This window comes from Eleginops maclovinus, chromosome 13, assembly GCF_036324505.1.
Source record: "Eleginops maclovinus isolate JMC-PN-2008 ecotype Puerto Natales chromosome 13, JC_Emac_rtc_rv5, whole genome shotgun sequence".
NCBI classification, from domain to species: Eukaryota; Metazoa; Chordata; class Actinopteri; order Perciformes; family Eleginopidae; genus Eleginops; species Eleginops maclovinus.
In genome coordinates, this window is record NC_086361.1 from 6,443,419 (window position 1) to 6,459,954 (window position 16,536).

Consider the following 16,536-nt stretch of genomic DNA (forward strand, 5'->3'; position numbering starts at 1 on the left):
ATTGCCATCTGAGTGTTTTTGACCCGTTTTAAGTGGGTGAGGATGAGCACAGAGTTAATAACAGACATATTCAAGATTTTTAGATAAAAACCTACATTAAAACTCTGGAAATAGGTTTAACCTTTTGTCTGTTTAAAGTTCATTAAACCTATAGGCAACATCTACTGAAGTGATTCAAAAAGTGCACTTAGCTCCCTCTCATTGGAAATGTGCAATATACGGTATGCGGAACGTATAATTGTCCATTACGACTCTGTGCTGAAACAATGGATGGGACCATGCAGATATAGCAAGCTTCTACCTATCATCGCTCACCGCCCACTAGCGAACAGACTATACACTGTAGATGGAATGACTCATGAATGAGTATTTTTGGTCTTCGTTGGTTTTGGATCCATACGCAAACCTAGCAGAGGCTGAGACTCAGTGGGTGTGCCTTTATGATTGACATTGAGTTGTAAGTAAGACCTAGCTCTTAGGCTACAGATCAAATGAACATATGCAGAAGAAAGATTTTGGATAAACTCCGATTGCAAACAGAGTAACTTGCTTCCCCTTTTAAATCATTCAAAGCGAACGATTCCTTCGCAAAGCAAGCATTACTCCTGGGATCATTGCTCAAAGTCAGTTTGGTATTTGTTTACTAACTGAATCCTGTTACACTCAGGGAAACTTTGTAACAGCGGGTTGTGGACTATGCAGAACAAGGTCAAAAATCAAGATGGGGAGTTACAAACTCTGTAAGAGTCCTTTTGGCCTCTTACACAACAATAAACAATTCTGTTCGAATGAGAGAGCATCAAATACAGGAGGACATCACTCTAAATCTGGTCATTATTTGTAAATATTAAAAAGGTGATAGACTTACCAGGTATCTGGCACGCTGTTTCTCAGCTCCACTCTTGATCCCTGGAAACTGACAGGGCTAATAACCACCAAGACCTCCTGTTATTTCGGTTTACATTTTATTTGACAAGACAATGATCTGTAAACAGGTACAATAGGTTTCCCAAAAAGCATACAAAATCATAATCGATCTGAGATACAAAAAATGAAAGTAAATGAAAGAAAATCGACACCCAAAAATATATGATTATATCTCCAGAGTGTGTGTGTGTGTGTGTGATTTATTTTAGCATTGTCATCCTGGATGTCAAACCCATCATGTGTTGGTGTGTTTTCCCCCTTTCATCATCCGTACTACTGTCAGACAAGAAGTGTGAGAATTGAAAAGCTAAAAATAACATAAAGAAGGCACGTCTGGCTCCGTGATGAAAAGCTGTGATGACAATGGATGAAAGAGAGAGAAGGGAGAGGGGGGGGGGGGGGAATAAAAAATAACGAGGGCAAATGAGGGACGGGATCGAATTCAGACCGAACAGCGTCATTGAGGACATTCACAGCTTGTGTTTCTGGCATCGAAATGCGGAGACGGAGTAAATACCTTGGCCAGAATGCAACACTGCAGCTGTTACAGATGGGACGGACCCGGGGCCTTGTTTTAACTGCTAATGCATCTGAAATTACTGCAGTTCTCCCACATCACCATCTTAAACAAATACCGCCTTTAAACTGACTCGGAGTTAATGCTTCTTTGTAATTTCCGTTTAGTTGGCAGCTTCATGACTTCATTCCTGCCGAAGTCAAGATTCTAATTCAAGATATCTCCAAATGATGCATCACTATCAAACGTAAGGCTCTGGGTAAAACCGAACTATGCCTCACACAAGACGGAGGAGCCGAAACTCAATAGCGAATGCTTGCTGAGTCATTGGTCTCTGTTTTAATGGTTCCCAATGATTGTCTTTTTCCGTATGCTCAATCTATCAACAGTCGCCCGCTGGCAAACACATTAAACACATTAATCCACAAAAGAATAAATATTCAATCATTTAAGGGAATTAATTTGCAGGCCAATGAGCAAAGCCGTCACATTTAATTCCACTTTGTGACAGGATTTGTTCTCTGACAGGGATATACGTCATTGTCTGACACTGCACCATAAGGAGTCAGAAAGCCAGGCACGTGTCATGAGCTTCCGACTGGTCTCACTCAACTGGGAATAGTAAATCTTCCTTTGGTCCATGCAGCATGCAGAAATTCCCTTTTACCAAAAAAAAAAGTAACTTTTTCACTGTTAGCTATCAAAGAAGTCCCTGCCTATCCTGCATCTGTCGTAGACCAAATAATGCAACTAAACCAATTAAACAATATCCAGTTAGCATGTAACATAAGGCTAGCATTTAGCATGAAATGGTACTTCCATAATGACAAAAATATACACAAACAAGGAAGACCTCTCCATCAAAGCTAGCCACGTTTTGATATTAACAAATGATTGTCATACGTCAGAAAAAAATTAATATTGCATTTTTTTGCCGACCTTTAAAATGGGAAATCTGTGATAAGGAACTTCTCCTTTTTCTTCTCGGAATCTTTTCACACTTCCAACATTTCCTCCCTGTGATCATATCATTCGATTAATCTGTTCCTATGTCCCTGTTAACCTTCATACTTGATTACAAATGCAGTGTATCCACCACCTGACTGTGCATTTTTGGGTGATTTTTACTGTTGGGTTAACCTTGTCACAAATGTATCCTGAGGTTACATAAGATACATTAGTTGTTTGTCTCAAGGTCTTCTGCAAGGACTCGAGAGACGAAGGATTGCACCTCTACGTGAGATTCTGATTCCATGCTGACTGCGTTTTCAGAACAGAGCTAAACACAAAATCATGAAGCCTGCCAAGACAAGACCAAAAAGAAAAAAAGCTCCCCCTCTCTCAACTTATATTGGACTTGTGCTTGTGGTGTGCGTAAATGTGACAGACACATTGGGACAGGTATTAAAAAAACAAAACAGCTTTTCACATTTTTTGACATTCAAAATGTTTTTACAAATGGAGAATATTCTGCAAACAGCCTTGGGAAAGTGTTTCAACGAGCCACCGATCATGCCATGCAGAGTATTATGAACAAGGAGTAAAATCCACACCATTTCGTATTTTTTTCATATATTCAAAACGTTTTAGTATTAAGTGACAACCTCAATGTATACCCGTGAAAAGTAAAATAGTAATATACACTTTGTTTTTTTAAATCGCTCAATTTGACATTTAACAAACTTCCATTCCCCTGTACAGAGGCACTGATAACACCTACACTTGTTTATTTTTTTTTATGTGTACACATTTCACCAACAATATATTATTCATCAATAGTATCAATATTATTTACACAGTTTGTTCATCATTTGGTACCGTCTGACATCTATGAAGACCAATTTTTGATTCAGCCAGGCACAGCTGTTGCTCACCTTTTTCTCTTTTTTGGAGGAAAAAATGCAGAATGCATATTTTCTACATCAGTGAAATGTTCTGCATATATCAGTGTGTGACCATTTTAAATCTGATAAAATGGCTGTAATGGCAGTACTTTGTCTAATACATGTCGAGCATTTTCACACTCAAATTACATTCCTTTAACATTTTTCTCAGCCTTATTAGTTGGATTTATTAGAGGATTGAATACATTGGTATTGTTGTGTGTGTGTGTGTGTGTGTTTGTGTGTGTGTGTGTGCGTATACGTAAAAACCCTGTGGTGTGCGTGTGGTCAGCTGTAAACTGTCTTTCATCTCCTCAAGACAAACAGCCTTAACTACTCTTGCAATTATGAATCATGGAATGTTAATTATGTAATGTTGCCAGGTTACCGAGCTTCAAAACGATGTCACTTCCTCTTCGTTAGTGCTAACGAGCCGCCCTGCGCTCCGGGGACAGCTGAGGCTCTTTGACAACATAATAAAGTGGAATGTTTCTTCACTGGACTGTAGCCTTGGCAAGACTGGAAAATGCTTATGTTTATTTTTTCTTGATTATTGTGAAAGTTGAAAAATAACTGAAATACTTTCAAACATCTTGAGATATTAATTGAAGCTGCTGGGAGAGCCAGAAGTAATTGGGACGAAATGCCATCTAATCAACAGTTGATTAAGAGTACTTGAAAACAATCTAAAGATTGTATTTTATTCTCTGTAGTACAAGCCTGATGTTTTATCTCTATCACGAGAGGAAAAGATGTTTAAATCACTTTCCACAGCTGTAAACAGAAAAGCCCAGAAGTAAAAGCTTCACTTAAAAATATTTTTTTTGCGATGGGGAAATTGTACGTTCATGGCACGGAATATTGCATATAATATTTCATACTGTATCTCCTTGAAAGCTGTTGTCTGGCTGAAATTCAGATTGGCAAGCATCACACAGGCAAAGAAAGGTGTGTTAATTAGCAGAGGGGAGTGTTCCAGTTCACCTACATTGCAACATCCCTCAACCATGTAATTAACATATTGTAAAAGACCGCCTCATTACATGCTATGCACATATGATTTCAATGGCTACCTGGCTTGTCAGATATCATGAACTACACTGTGTTTGCAGCCTAAATAGCTTTGAAAACTTTTATATTTTGTACTTTAATAACCAGATATTTGAAAAGCCTCTTTTTCCCCCTTTCTAACATTCCTATTTGTCAGTTGGCTTCACCAGAAATGAAAACATAGTTAAGAACTTGTTTAAATGGGAGACGCAAAACACCCATAACACCCTCTAAATGTGCCCAGCAAATAATTAACAATTAAAATCATGTAGGATACAACGTACCGTTTTTGAATATTAGATGATATTTTAAATGTGGAAACCAGTGTCCTCGCCTTTGCTTTTCATGCAAATTTAGGTGATCTGGAACTTGCCCATTTGCCCGTGATGAGGTGCTATGGTTGCCACGGTTACACATACATGGCGGGAGATACGAAGCTTTCGCCACGAGAGATGTTGGCAGCCGGTTGGTCGTGATTGGAGGAATCGAAGTCACTGCCACGGAGACCGTCATTGGCGTGGTCTTTGAGCTCATTGACCTTGTCATATTTGGCATTGTCACCCAAGACTGGGGGGGCACCACCGTTCAGGGCCCCGCCGTCGTCCAGGTTCTGAAAGATGTCAAAAATGATATTACATTAAATATAAATAGAATACATCAACTCAGAATCAAATCACTTTATTATTTAAGGGTGGGGACATTTGGTTTTGTGACTAACATAAGATGTTAAAGCAAAATATGCAATAAAATAAATAATAAATCACCTGAAGACTTACATACATGTCAGTATTAAAACTCCTTTAAATACCAGAAGAATTATGGGACATTAAGGAAAGGTGCAAAGGACTTCTATTCTAATTTAAAGTTACATAACAAGTCTTATATTAACATCATTTGATTAATTTGAAGTACAAACTCTACGGCTTCCCTGCATCACAGTGTGTATCTGTCGAAACAGAGATGGAGGCCACTGTGACAGAAAGTGAGTAAAGACATGCTTTAGTGATGGTGCAGTTTGAGTTACCGTGACAGGCTCCCCCCCTGTGGTCTCGTAGTAAACCTCTGGGCTGAGAGGGAACGTCTCTGTGGCAGTGGGAGGCTCTGATGGCTTGTTCAGCTGCACGCACAGAAAGCACATCAGCACAGCGAAGAGAACAACTCAGAAACAAAGCAATACACAAGAGAGGCGAAGAATTGCAAAGTTTACGTTAACTGCATAAGAGAGCAGTAGACTAGAGCCTTAGAGGCCTCCCAGGACCAATGCATGCAGTTTATTTAAGTGTGAAGCACTGTAAAAAGTACATCCTGGGCTTTCCAGTGTCCTGAACAAACCACATCTTGTTTCTATTTACATGCTGGGAGTTAAGCGAACACATATAAGTTGTTCCTGTTGTTAGAATATTGCCTCTTTTTAAAAATGTTTTAACCCATGGCATGTGTGGGCATTGTTAAAGCAAACAGTTTGTATTTTTAATTTTATTATAAAAAATGTTGTTGGTGATAACGCTTTGATTATATTCATTGTTGTTGTTGTTGTTGTTGTTGTTGTTGTTGTTTATTCTTATGAACCTCTACTGTATGTGAAATATGAAGGTGAGTCAATTCTGAAAGGTTGGTTGAATTCCATGTTGTATGATGGAGGTAGCATAAATAAACTTTCTGGGTTTTCTCATCACACAGTTTGTGTGTTAATACACACTCAAGATACCAGTATGTATTTGCACTATCAGATCTATCAGACAAGATATGATATTAAGATTTAGATATCGTAATATCGCAGTCATTTAGTCTTTTCTTGTTTTTTTAGGCTACATTATGGTAGGTGATTTGGTTTTCTAAATATTGCCAGACTGTTCTAACTGTTCAATTATTTGTCTTAGCCACTTATTATCTATCAGTAATCTTGTGAAATGTGATTTTCTCCTTGTTGCCCTGCCCTAAATGCACCAGCACTAAAATATAAGTTTTTCCTCTTTCACATTAGAGAAAGAGTCTTAGATCATTGGCTGTTGTTGCATTTACATAACCACAGACAGGACTCAGGAAGTGAAGCCCACTGTCACAGTCTGACATCCACCCTCAACCAACCCCATGCAGAAGCTTAATTTGATTAGGAAAAATGTTGCATCTGACGATAATTCTGATTATTACATTTTCAACATAATTGGCAGAACAATTAAGAATCATTTAGATATAATCTATAGTGACATTGAATTAAGATAAACTGTTGTTAGAAAGCTTTGAAGGTAAACATGTTGAATGTTTGTTTATTTTATTCCGCATACAGAGAACTCCTGACTTGCAGTTTTCTTTTTGTGACTTGACTTGAACGTGAAAGACAATATGCTTGATTGGATTTAGAAATAGCCCGAAAGAGATAATGCTTTATTTAAATCACGATCCACAGATGGTGCTTTTCAAAACTGTTAGTAGATGTCTAATAAACCGTCACTGGTGAACCCCTTGAACCCTGTTCAAATAGGCATTCAGACATCTTTTATACAGCTAATCAAAATTAAATTGCAGAGTTTGAGCCTCATTTCATAATGTGTTAGGAACACAACACAATGTGATGGAATGAAGAGGAGGAGAGGAGGGCTCTAATGGAGCTCTTTACAAACCTAGCTAATTATTTCGACACACATAAGCCAACTCAGATCTCCAATCAATAGCCATTAGCCCCATTATGGCTAGCCTAATGGACTGCGTGTGTGTGTGTGTGTGTTTGTGTGTGTAGAATATAGTCGCAGGGACAATAAAGATTGATTTGCATTCATGTCAGCCACTCACCATCTCTGTCGAGCTCCCTGCCTTCACAGGGGGAGGGGGCTTGTGCTTGGGGGGGCCCCTGATTGGAGAAAAGACAAAGATAATGTGGTATTGATCGCTGCTTCGTTAGGATGTCAGATTTATTTTGTACAAAAACAAAGAAACAAGTTAGGCAACTGTGAGAACAGGGATATGGAAAGAGTTGGAATATTGAGCTCATAAGACATCCCATTGGGGTGAAATTCAATACAGACTGTATTTATGAATCCTTCAAGTGGTGAGTTTCGTGTGTGGTTTAAACGTGTTTGCACTTCAAATAGGAAGCTGTGATTGAATTGTGAAGTTATGTTTGTACTGAAAGAGAAATCTGCATTTAAAGTAAAGATCAGAAATTACAGCTTATCAGAATAAATTGTAATTTTATGATAACTGGGCTGGTATTTATATGTTGATCCGAGCTTCATACTGTCTTTAAGTTATAACTGTTTGTATGATAGAGATTATGTAATGTTTTTTACTCTCTTTTAAATTGTATGTGTGTAGCTGCCTAGGGACTCCGTATGAAAATGAGCTAATAGCGAAATCTGGAATCAATCATCTCTTATCTTTTAAAAATATTTTGGCAATTTGGCAATTGTAAGGTCGAGCGAATTATGAATTCATTCCACTAAAACAATTTAAGAGATGAGTAATAATATAGGCCTTACTGTTTACATTTTTTAAAAGCTAGCTATATCTCTCTCTATATAAGTTTTGAACATACACTACAGAGTTAACTGCTTGGCCTAGCCTTTTTGCCAGCCTCCTCCAACACAAAGACAATCCCCTCTGTACTCATTTGTGCGCTTGTGAAATATGCAGTACATATACATTGCAGATCAGGTTGATACATTATCTCTCACACTGTAGCTTATAGAGCATGCTGTGTCTTAAGAGTGAATTCATCAGCCACAACGGAAGCCACATGGACAACCCGAGCTGGAAACAAATTATGATATGAGGCTTTAAGGAATGTAATTTCCCTGTAATTTCAGGCCAGGGGTCATTTCATGATATATTGTGTGAGTGGCCTATGAATCATTTTTATGGTTTAAATATTCAGAATGCTTCAATCCTGAACTTAGCAGTCATCACTTCTAGATGCTACAGTACAAATTACATCTTATTCTACTGTGGATGTGGTAGCATATTTGAGCATCAGCAACATTTCTGCCACATTCAGTAAGTATGAATCTAATGAACCTTTCTGTGGAAAAAAAATACTGCATATGTGTTATTTTAGTGTAAGCTATACTCCGTCATACAGCTCGCATGAAGACTCAGTTTGGAAAAAAGACCTCTTAAACTGGGATTGAAACAGGCAAGGTTTGACAAATTCCAATATGCAGCTGCAGCCAAGGGGAGGAATTGCAGTGTGTGTGTGTGTCTGTATGTGTGTGTGTGTGTGTGTGTGTGTGGGGGGGGGGGGCTGTTTGGGAGTAAAGTTTCCAGGCTGACTCAGGCTATAAACTTCAGTTCAGGATTTGTGACCAGGCTCCTTTTGCCGGGTCCCCTCATGACAAGTAATACGTTTTAATGAGCTTTACTCCCGGAAGCAGAGATTAATTTTTGTCATGAGGTTAAAAAAACAGATGAAGTCGTAGCAGGGTTGCTAATGAAGACTTACTCTCCGTCCTCCTGGTGCTTGCGAATGAAGAAGATGATGCCAACGATGATGCCGATGAAGGCCAGGGCGCCAAGGATACCGCCAATAACCGCACCTGACGACGGGCCCGGGGTGATTACTCTCTGCTCTTCTGGTAAGAAAAAACAAAGACGAAGAGCAAGAATATTAGTAGGAATTCATTTAAAATTAATGTAATGGCTCCTGGCACCTAAATGCTGCTTCATATTTGTGATTTTATTCGTGATGCTGACAAAATAGTCTCTGGCTGTGTAAAGCAAGCAGCACACAAATAATACCTGAATTAAATGAACCATCATGGTAAATCTCAATAGGAATCATATAGTTGGAACCAGGTAATCAAAGGTCAAGTTTCTATTTAATCCTGCGAATATTGTCATGGTGTAACATTTTTCGCACATAAGTCACATAAGCATGAAGAGATCTTGTTAAAATGAAATCAGCTCTAAGCGCTGTGTTGTGTGCGAACACTCTTGAATAGCATACATCTTTGCAAGCCTCACATAAGCTGAACCTCACGCTGCTGACCTCGACATATCACTTCAATTAAAAGCCTATTTATGATTGTTCAGTGCTGTGAGGCAACTATATTGACTGTAAAAGCATCTCATTACAGTAGTGCTTTCATTTGAAAAAAGAAAGCTGCACACAACAACCAGCAGAAATTGTTTCTGCCCATCATCCACTTTAACAGGGTTTTTGGCAGAGACAACAAAAGGTAGGGTTGAAATTATTTTCACAGGCTTTTTTGTCCATTTTGTCATGAAACCATATTTCATCACTACCGGTGAAGAAAAGCACTCCACTGTGTTTGATACAGAGATGATAAAAGGATAATTACACCAATGCTGTGCACTCAATTAGGTTTACTACATACATTAAGCTGATGGTTGTATGATTATTTGACTAAAATGAGGCCAATTTGTGCCACTGCAAGAAAATAAATGTACTGCAATTACTGTGCATAGCATAGCTTGAGTTACAGCTCGCGAACACATCAACATGCAATTGAATACCTTCCAAATGCTTAAACAAATTACAATCAGGCTTTAGGAAACAGAAGAAAACATATCTCGATCAACCAAAGATGCAAAAAAAAGACATTCAGATTGGAACTTTTCCACCAAAAACCTTAAACATTTGAAAAGTTATTTCTGTGTACCACAATAGTTATTTCCTTCTTAAATGCCCTGATTATTATTTTTTCCTAAAATCAAATTTCAATAACTTCAAGCAACCTTTAATAAGTGTAATTGCGTTGGATGCTGAAGTTTCAGCTACTGATAACATTTGAAAAATAACTTCATGCATAGATTTACAAAGGATAAGTGATAATATATAGGTAAATTGGAGAGTTGCATGAACTGAGAAAGACTGCATTTTCTACTCCTCACCAGCAGGTGGTGTTCTGTTCCAAATGTACAGTATATGATTTTCAAGGAGAGGGAGATAGATAGACAGACAGACAGACAGACAGACAGACAGACAGACAGACAGACAGACAGACAGACAGACAGACAGACAGACAGATTGATAGATATAGATAGATCAGAACACACAGTGGGGAAGGAGGAAAGTAGGAGAAGGAAAAAGGAAAGAGATAACATTTGATAACAAAGGGGAGATAGAGGGGGAGAGAGGAGGGCAGGAGTGAGGGAGAGAAAGATGAGGTAGGAAAAAGGAGGCGAAGAAAGAAGGATACATTCAAAGTGGGGAAAGAAAAAGGAGGGATACATAATGACGTCATGGCAGATGTATAGAGATGAGAAAGACGGACAATGACTTAGTCTGGCCTTCCCTAACAGGCCTTTCCTCACTCACACACACACACACACACACACACACACACACACACACACACACACACACACACACACACACACACACACACACACACACACACACACACACACACACACACACACACACACACACACACACACACACAATCCCATCCACCCTCTGTGACTTGTGTGCGTGTGTTTAAAGCTTATATAATGCGGGCCATGGCGTGATCAAAGTTTACAATGCCAATGTTTGCCATCGATGTATGTGATCGATAGCAAACTGCATTTTCAACACACAATGAGTCGCGGTGCTGAATGACAAACGGCGCACAGGCGACATTGAAAGGCGTCTGGGATTTGTTTCAGGAACAGAATCTGATTAAGGGTGAAAAGTTAAATGGATCCCAGAAAGGTTAGAGAAGAGGTGAGAAGATTGATCATCTAAAGATAGATGCACAATTAATGTAAAGAGAGGGAACACATTCCTTTCACCTTTGCTTTCTCATAACATCCCTCAACAGGCAGAAATCATCACCTCTCCTCATCATTAACACCTTGTCTTACTGCAATCAAAAAAGAGGTATTAAACTGCAAGTTGCAACAACAGGTGAGTTTCCATCTTCTTATTTATATCAGATGGTGGAATTAAGACAGAAAAAAAGATCTCAATGGAAATGCCAAATAAGTTAAAAAGACTAAATATAGCCACTGGAAAAGTTGGGCTACTGATCAGGTACAGTCTCTCTTTCTTTTAAATGATACAGTTAAATAATTAGTTTTTATTTTCACACTCGCCTACCTCTATATGGCTGCCCGCCATCTGAAAGCCCAAAATATGAGGAATTAAAAGGGCAGCAAATGCTAGTCTGAATGCGAGGACACAGTAGAGAAATTAAGTTTGTTGAACAAAACTTTCCAATGGGCCATATTATGCTTTTGGAGTTTTTTCTGGATGGATATGGGAATGGGTAAAGACTAGTTAAGGAAAAATTAAAAGTTCTGCAGTGGCTGATTCAGTTTTAGAAGCCTGAAGGAGAACTATAGTGGCCTTCAGGTTATGTAAAAATGCAAAAGTACCTCTCAAGAGCCAGAGCTGCAAATGTCTGTTAAGGGCAACTGTAGATGTATGACTGTGCAACATAGCTGACGGAAGAGGACCTACTCCCAAGATATGAAGGGCTCATTCTTAGGTAACGGAAACGCATCCATTCCTAGTTTCAGGTGATTATACACTAATGAAAACATAGTTATGAATATTTTATTCAGGTTCTGCTAATGGATCCCCCTAAATGCTACACACTGGGCCTTTTAAGCACTTGAGAGGATTCTTGCCAACAAATTTCAAGATGTTGGAGCGCTCTGGTAAGTAGCCTGATGGTACTTAAAAGGCGAGGTTTAACAGCATAATGCCTCAGAAGTCAAATCCAATAGAGTTCACTCTGCTCTTAGTTTGAGTTTGTAAGCAAGAGACAAGAAATCTGCCTAAATGTATGCACAACTTCAACGACAGTGAAAAAAGGAAGCAAGGTTCTTCTGTCAAAGTTTCACCAATATTCCTCCTTTGTCAGACACGGTTGATACCCATGAGTCCTATCACTTGTTCTGAAAACCTGACAAATGCATGATTAACTTCCCTACAAAACTGCCATATCAGGTGAGAAGCATAAAGAGAATGTTCCAATACCATACTGTAAACCTAATGACATGTTATATTAACACATTACCCCTGGAATATTTGAAAATACCAGCTTTCCTTGGCAATGTACTCATTTGATATCTGACAGAAAACGTATTCCTTATTTCTGGTGCATACTCAGAATGTCCAGTAATAAGTGGGAATTACTGCTTGTTACATGCAGCCTTAACGACGTAAACCTCCATCGCCCCAGGAAACCATTTTGTTAGATTAGAAGGAATTCAGGATTCTGATTTGAAATAACTACGAAAATAGAAAAGTTACGGGAGAAATAAGTCATTGTTTTAGTTAAATCTGGTCTCGTGCGGGACCCGACCATCTACTTCTTTTATAAAATATATTTTTTGTTTGGATTCACCTATTTAACCCTACCTCCTCCGCTTCTGAAATTTGACAATTGTATACTTCCTGCTGAAAATGATTTTATGGGAAAAACCTGAATTACAGTACATAACTTTTCCTGGGTATAGCTACAAAGTGTATGAGAACCTCATTGCCTGTCCTTTGAAAAAAACAAGGAGTGGTGATAAGTAAGGACTAGGGGTAGTGAATGGAAGTTGTTGTTGGAGCTTAAAATCAGGTGCTGTCTAGAGTAAGTGATGAGTTTAGCAAATATCCAAAGAAACACAATATCGATATACAATATCAATGCGTGCAAGCATGGCTTCCTCCTAGTGAGTGAGCGCCCAGAAGCCTGTAAGGAACAGCCTTTTAAAGTGTTTTAGTTGCCAACAACCTCCACCTATACTCACTTTAACCACAACCTAACCATAGTTTATCTGTCTTAAGCACAATCTTTTCCTAACTGTAATCACATTGTTGTCACCATTTCCATTTTCATATACAGATATTTTGGTAAAATGTTCAAATTGGCTATATGTGAGATTTTGTAGAATTATCCAATACCAAGATTCTCATAGTTAGAAGCTACAGAAGGGCATTTTTTCAAGTTGTCTTTCCAATTTTAACTGTAAAATAATCACTATGTGACTCCAAATAAAATAAGAAAGAAGTTTCACACTCAAAGTTTGTTCCACGTCTTTCTGCAAGAAGACTGTTAACAACTATTTTTCCGAGCTTCTTGAGGTTAAGAGACAAAATGGAAAGCAGAACAACCAAACATGTTTCATCCATGAGCAGCAGGAGTGATTCTCTGTATATCAGTTTAGAGCTGCTTTTCAGATCTCCCGCATGCAGGTTTCCTTAGTGGTGATTCAATACACCTACTAACTTTTCCTGCCAATGGCGGGCTCAACGCATCCTCATCTGTTGATACACACACCGAGACCTTAGAGAACTGCACCTTGCACTTTCCTTCACCTCCATTAGAGTCCCTCTTTATCTAAAATACAGCTCGATTTCCTCATCTGCGATTCAGCCCTGGGTCCTGCTGGAGTTAGTGGAATATTTATGCTAATTATGAAACATTTATATTGTTAAATCAATAGCCTCATATTGTAGCGTTGCTTTTTAGATGAAAAAACGAGTGGGTGGAAATTCACCGGAGCACAAAGCACAGCAGACCTTCAATCCTCCTGTTTCTGGCCATTTCCTACTTCATCGCCTAGTAGCAAAATACCCGAAATCTACAGATATAATGCTATTATCTAAGTGACACTCAAGCGGTGGGAAATTGCTATGTATCACATGCAATTTAAATGAAAGTGAAACAACAATCCCTGTCTAAAGCACCCCATTACTCTCTCTTATCAGAATTCCAGTGTGTGGGCATATTAGCCATCAGCGAAAACACATTGTGCCCAAGGCCTGTACTTAACTGTCCTTCCCTGTGCACAACATGGGTGGAAAAAAAAAGTAAAAGTTATTCCTAAGGCAGACATTGTTATTCTAAATCACATGAGGACATACAACTTGAAGCATCAAATCAAAAAACAGAAGGCAAGGAATTATTTAGATGAATTTAATCTGAGTCTGTACTAACTTCCACAAAGGGTGGAATTGTGGGCACAGGGTGGTGGTCTAATTTCAGAGAAGATTACAAAATGTATCTGAAGATTCGTATTAGAAATCATGTGATCAGAATACCTTTATTTGTCCGACAAAGTTGACATTTACAATTGTTACAGCATAGAGCCAAAGCTAGCGTAATATCTCTATCAGAAAGCTGAAAGTGCCACTTTCACACAGATTTAACTAAATCAACAGTTGTTAAATCCATAGGGATGGTGATATAACCAACTGTGTTCCAATAAGAAAATGCAGCATTGATTCTTGTGTCAATTGAATCGATACAAAAATAAATATCTTACATAAAGTTTACGCAGCTATCAACTTGTTAAACTGGAGATATTCTGCTCACTTTCAGGTTCATATTTGTATTTGTGCCTCTACTGTGACATGTTTACATGCTTTAATGTTCATTCATATTTTTCTCATACTGGCTGTGCTTCCCGCATCTTTTCACCCTCTGTCTGAAACCAGAGCCCATTCTGCTCTGATTGGTTAGCTGGTCGGCTCTATTGTGATTGGTCAACTGCTTATTGATGTCCCACCCCATAGCCTATCAAGTACAATTTGTTGGAGCGCTAGCCAATAGAAGTTGGAATGTTGCTTAGTGATGTTAGTACTGTAGTCCAATCGAAGTTTTACAGGCGGTTTGAATGAAGCAGTTTGAATGGCTGCCTCAAAAAAATCAAAGTACCTTTATGAGTTTAAAGAGCTACATACCACTGCAGCTACCTGAATGAACGACACCATCATGTTCAGCGAAATGTGTTGCCACACCTATAGATACACAAAACAAGACACATACTTGTGATGTGGCGGTGGTGGCGAAGTCCATAGGGGCTTGGCCTGGGAACTGGAAGGTCACCAGTTCAAGTCCCCGAAAGACCAAGTGCCACCGTGGTGTCCCTGAGCAAGACACTGGTTACCTACACTGCTCCCCGGGCGCCGTACATAATGGCAGCCCACTGCTCCTAACACTAGGATGGGTCAAATGCAGAGACCACATTTCGTTGTCCTAGTACTTGTACTCTGTGCAATGACAATAAAGTTGAATCTTGAATCTTGAATCTTCATACTTCCTTTCATTCATCCTGTTTCTCTCCCTGAATGCCTGGCCAAGTACAGTTAGTTTATAAATAGACTCAGTGTTGGAGGGAACATGGCAAGCAGGAGGGAAGGTGACAAAATGATCAGAGAATCGGCGGGAAAGGAAACATGAGAGGAGAGGAAGTGAAAAATAAAAAAGGGAAGACAGGGAGGAAAACAGAGAGGAGCTTGGAGGGGAAGTATTGAAGGAGGAGAGCAGGGGTTCGAGGGTGAGGAACAATAACCGAAAAATGGTAGATGGGAGTGTTAGTGGCCTGGGGAAAAGCGAGGAGATTTTAAAGGTCTAAACATTCCCGAGGGAGGTCATGAGCAACACTGCAACAACAACTGCCTCTCAGTTCTCCTCCTTATTCAGTTGTATTCTTATTTTCACTTGCTTTATAACTCTACTGATTATTTTTCTCTCAAATTGTCCTCTTTGCTGCATTTTAACACTTTTTCTCTTCTTTTATGCCTCTTATGTCCACCTTTAAGCCTTTCTTCAGACTACTGCACTCTGTTCTTACATGCTTTCACTTACTTTAATTTTTCTCCTTTTACAGCCACTCTGTGTTGCCTTTTTTTTTCGCAGTCTGTGTCTCTTGTCTCACTTGTTCTTTCCTGCACTGCCAACAAGAATGATGCCCCTGTTGCTTTGACCTTCCTTTACAATAACACCTATTTTTCCCAATTCCCCTCCTTCTTGTTCTTCCACTCAGTCACAAACGACAAAAAAAAAAGCGACATTAGAGTGCCCCTCTTGCATCGACTCTGTAACGACAAACTGACACACATCCACAAATATGAGCGCGCAACATGTGGCACTAAAAAATAAAATGCTGACAAGTGCACAGAAATTACTACAATCAGTGAGCAGTTATGATGAATAATAAAAGAAAAAGATTATAATCTTTATTTCTTTCAGCAAAGCACTTGGTATGAGGTATGAGAGCAGGACTAAAAAAGAGTGGCAGAGAAATGAAAGGTGAGAGGGAGAAGAAAAACTGAAGGAAGTATCTCTGTGAGATTCAGAATAATTGAATAGTGTTACACATTCAAGTTCATTTTACGCATCTGTTTTACATAGCCAAACTTGCCCCCAGCAGGAAAATCTTAGTTTCAAAGGTTGCACAAATTATACTCTAATTTAAGTCAACAAACAGGTAAAT

The 16,536-nt window shown here is 38.9% G+C and overlaps 1 protein-coding gene across 3 annotated transcripts in view; it reads right to left on the minus strand.

The window, feature by feature from the left end:
* Positions 1-948: 948 nt before the first annotated feature.
* Positions 949-16,536, minus strand: part of pvrl2l (PVR cell adhesion molecule related 2 like) — a 267,337-nt gene continuing 251,749 nt past the window's right edge. For 2 of the 3 annotated variants that reach the window (XM_063898906.1, XM_063898905.1), the window contains 4 exons: positions 8,813-8,939; positions 7,168-7,225; positions 5,402-5,494; positions 949-4,987 (listed from right to left, as the gene is read on the minus strand). In XM_063898906.1, the coding sequence (XP_063754976.1) occupies positions 4,935-4,987; positions 5,402-5,494; positions 7,168-7,225; positions 8,813-8,939 (331 nt within the window). In that variant the 3' untranslated portion in view covers positions 949-4,934. Of the gene's footprint in view, positions 4,988-5,401; positions 5,495-7,167; positions 7,226-8,812; positions 8,943-16,536 lie in introns of all 3 variants that reach the window. The other variant, XM_063898904.1, reaches the window with a different exon arrangement.